Source organism: Pundamilia nyererei, unplaced genomic scaffold (assembly GCF_000239375.1).
Source record: "Pundamilia nyererei isolate P.nyererei 1_Seehausen unplaced genomic scaffold, PunNye1.0 scaffold05208, whole genome shotgun sequence".
Lineage (NCBI taxonomy): Eukaryota > Metazoa > Chordata > Actinopteri > Cichliformes > Cichlidae > Pundamilia > Pundamilia nyererei.
In genome coordinates this window covers 1-1,454 of record NW_005192609.1, presented here as the reverse complement: position 1 = coordinate 1,454, position 1,454 = coordinate 1, and the positions used below count along the sequence as shown (strand labels likewise).

Genomic DNA, 1,454 nt, shown 5'->3' with positions numbered 1-1,454 from the left:
CCAGATGCTCAGAGAGCACAATGATGCTACCTTGTGATGTAACTTTACATCATTAATCATTCCAATTTATGTACTTAGCACATACTGTAAGAAGGTCAAACTGGAGTGCAAATAGAGCTCCAAAATTCATCTTGGGAATCCTTAATGGGTTTTAACTCTGGCGCTGGATGTTGAAGCTTCTGTAGCGTGGGGCGGTCTCCTGACACACTTCCACCACCTGGTCGTCGTCCTGCGCTGTGCTGATGTACCAGTTGGGGCAGCGGACAGACATGAGAGAGCTGATGCTGAGCCCAGTGTCGCGTTTATAGAAGAGAAATCGCACCATGTCGCTTTCAGCGCTTATCCTTGACAGACTGTTTTTATCCGTCACCTCCTGAGGAGAGCAAACATCCATGTCAGAGAGTTTCAGTCAACAAAATTAGGCCTGATATCAAATATTAATTCATCTACATGTGTGCAGTGTCTTATAGATTATAACAAATGGTTTGCTTTTCATGTGAGATTCCTGAAAGAAGTTTACCTCCAGGTGGAGGGTTGGCTTGTCGTCATCCTCGTGACAAGACAGATAGAGGTTTGTGCCTTTGATGCCCAGAGCGACAGGCCTGGTCTCAGCGATGGGTGTAGGGTGCGCGTAGGTCGACATGTTCAGGTGCACTGTGGAGAGAGTGATGGATACAGGGTCATTTTAATAAATCATGGCAGCGTACGTAAGCAGGAAAATGTTAGAGGCACAATTGAATCAATTTAATAAATTCAAGTTACCTAGTTCTTTTCTGCCTCATGTTTCTAACAACATGGATGATGTAAAACACTGATTCTGCACTGAGAATGATTTTCAACTATTTAAACGTCTAAGTGTCACATGTAGTTACCTTTGCGGTCATCACTGCCTCCTTGCAGCATCACTGCATGGAGCTCCATGCTGCTTTCGACCAGAACCAAGCTCCTCTTTTGGCTGTCAGTCACAGTGCACTCAATCTCATCCCTGCTGGTGAACTGAGGTGGTGCACCTTTCCTCTCGATCACACTATGCTCTGGGACAAAAACAGACATGCATGGTTGAATATGGTGTTAAACTAGATTTCTGTCTACTTGTGACTAGGATGGTAAAATGGAAAGATACATTATTTGTGTATTAATCTAAAGAGAATTCAAAATAGCTAAACCTAATTCATATTTTATAGAAGAGATAATGGCTCATTCTGAGTTTTTCCAGTATTAAAACTTGTGATTACCTTCCACAATGCTCTCCAGCATGATGGAAAGCAGGTTTTCATCCTGGAAGTCTGTGCTCAGCACTGGCTCTGAATTGCTGGTCTTTAACCTCTCCATGGCAATGATGAGGTTGACCACACTCTTCATTGTCACTGGATGATGGGAAACTTCCAAGTCCAGTCCCTTGGGCATCTTGAGGCTCCATTCCTCAGCCATGTAGCTCATTTTGAAGTCCATCT

General features: G+C 43.7%; 1 protein-coding gene across 1 annotated transcript; it reads right to left on the bottom strand.

Moving 5' to 3' along the window:
• Positions 1 to 9: 9 nt before the first annotated feature.
• On the bottom strand, positions 10 to 1,452 carry LOC102208611 (interleukin-1 beta-like). The gene is made up of 4 exons (XM_005755935.1): positions 1,236 to 1,452; positions 873 to 1,034; positions 521 to 654; positions 10 to 373 (listed from the first exon to the last, which is right to left on the bottom strand). The coding sequence occupies exons 1-4, from the start codon at positions 1,450 to 1,452 to the stop codon at positions 152 to 154; spliced, it is 735 nt and encodes a 244-aa protein (XP_005755992.1). The 3' UTR covers positions 10 to 151.
• Positions 1,453 to 1,454: the final 2 nt, after the last annotated feature.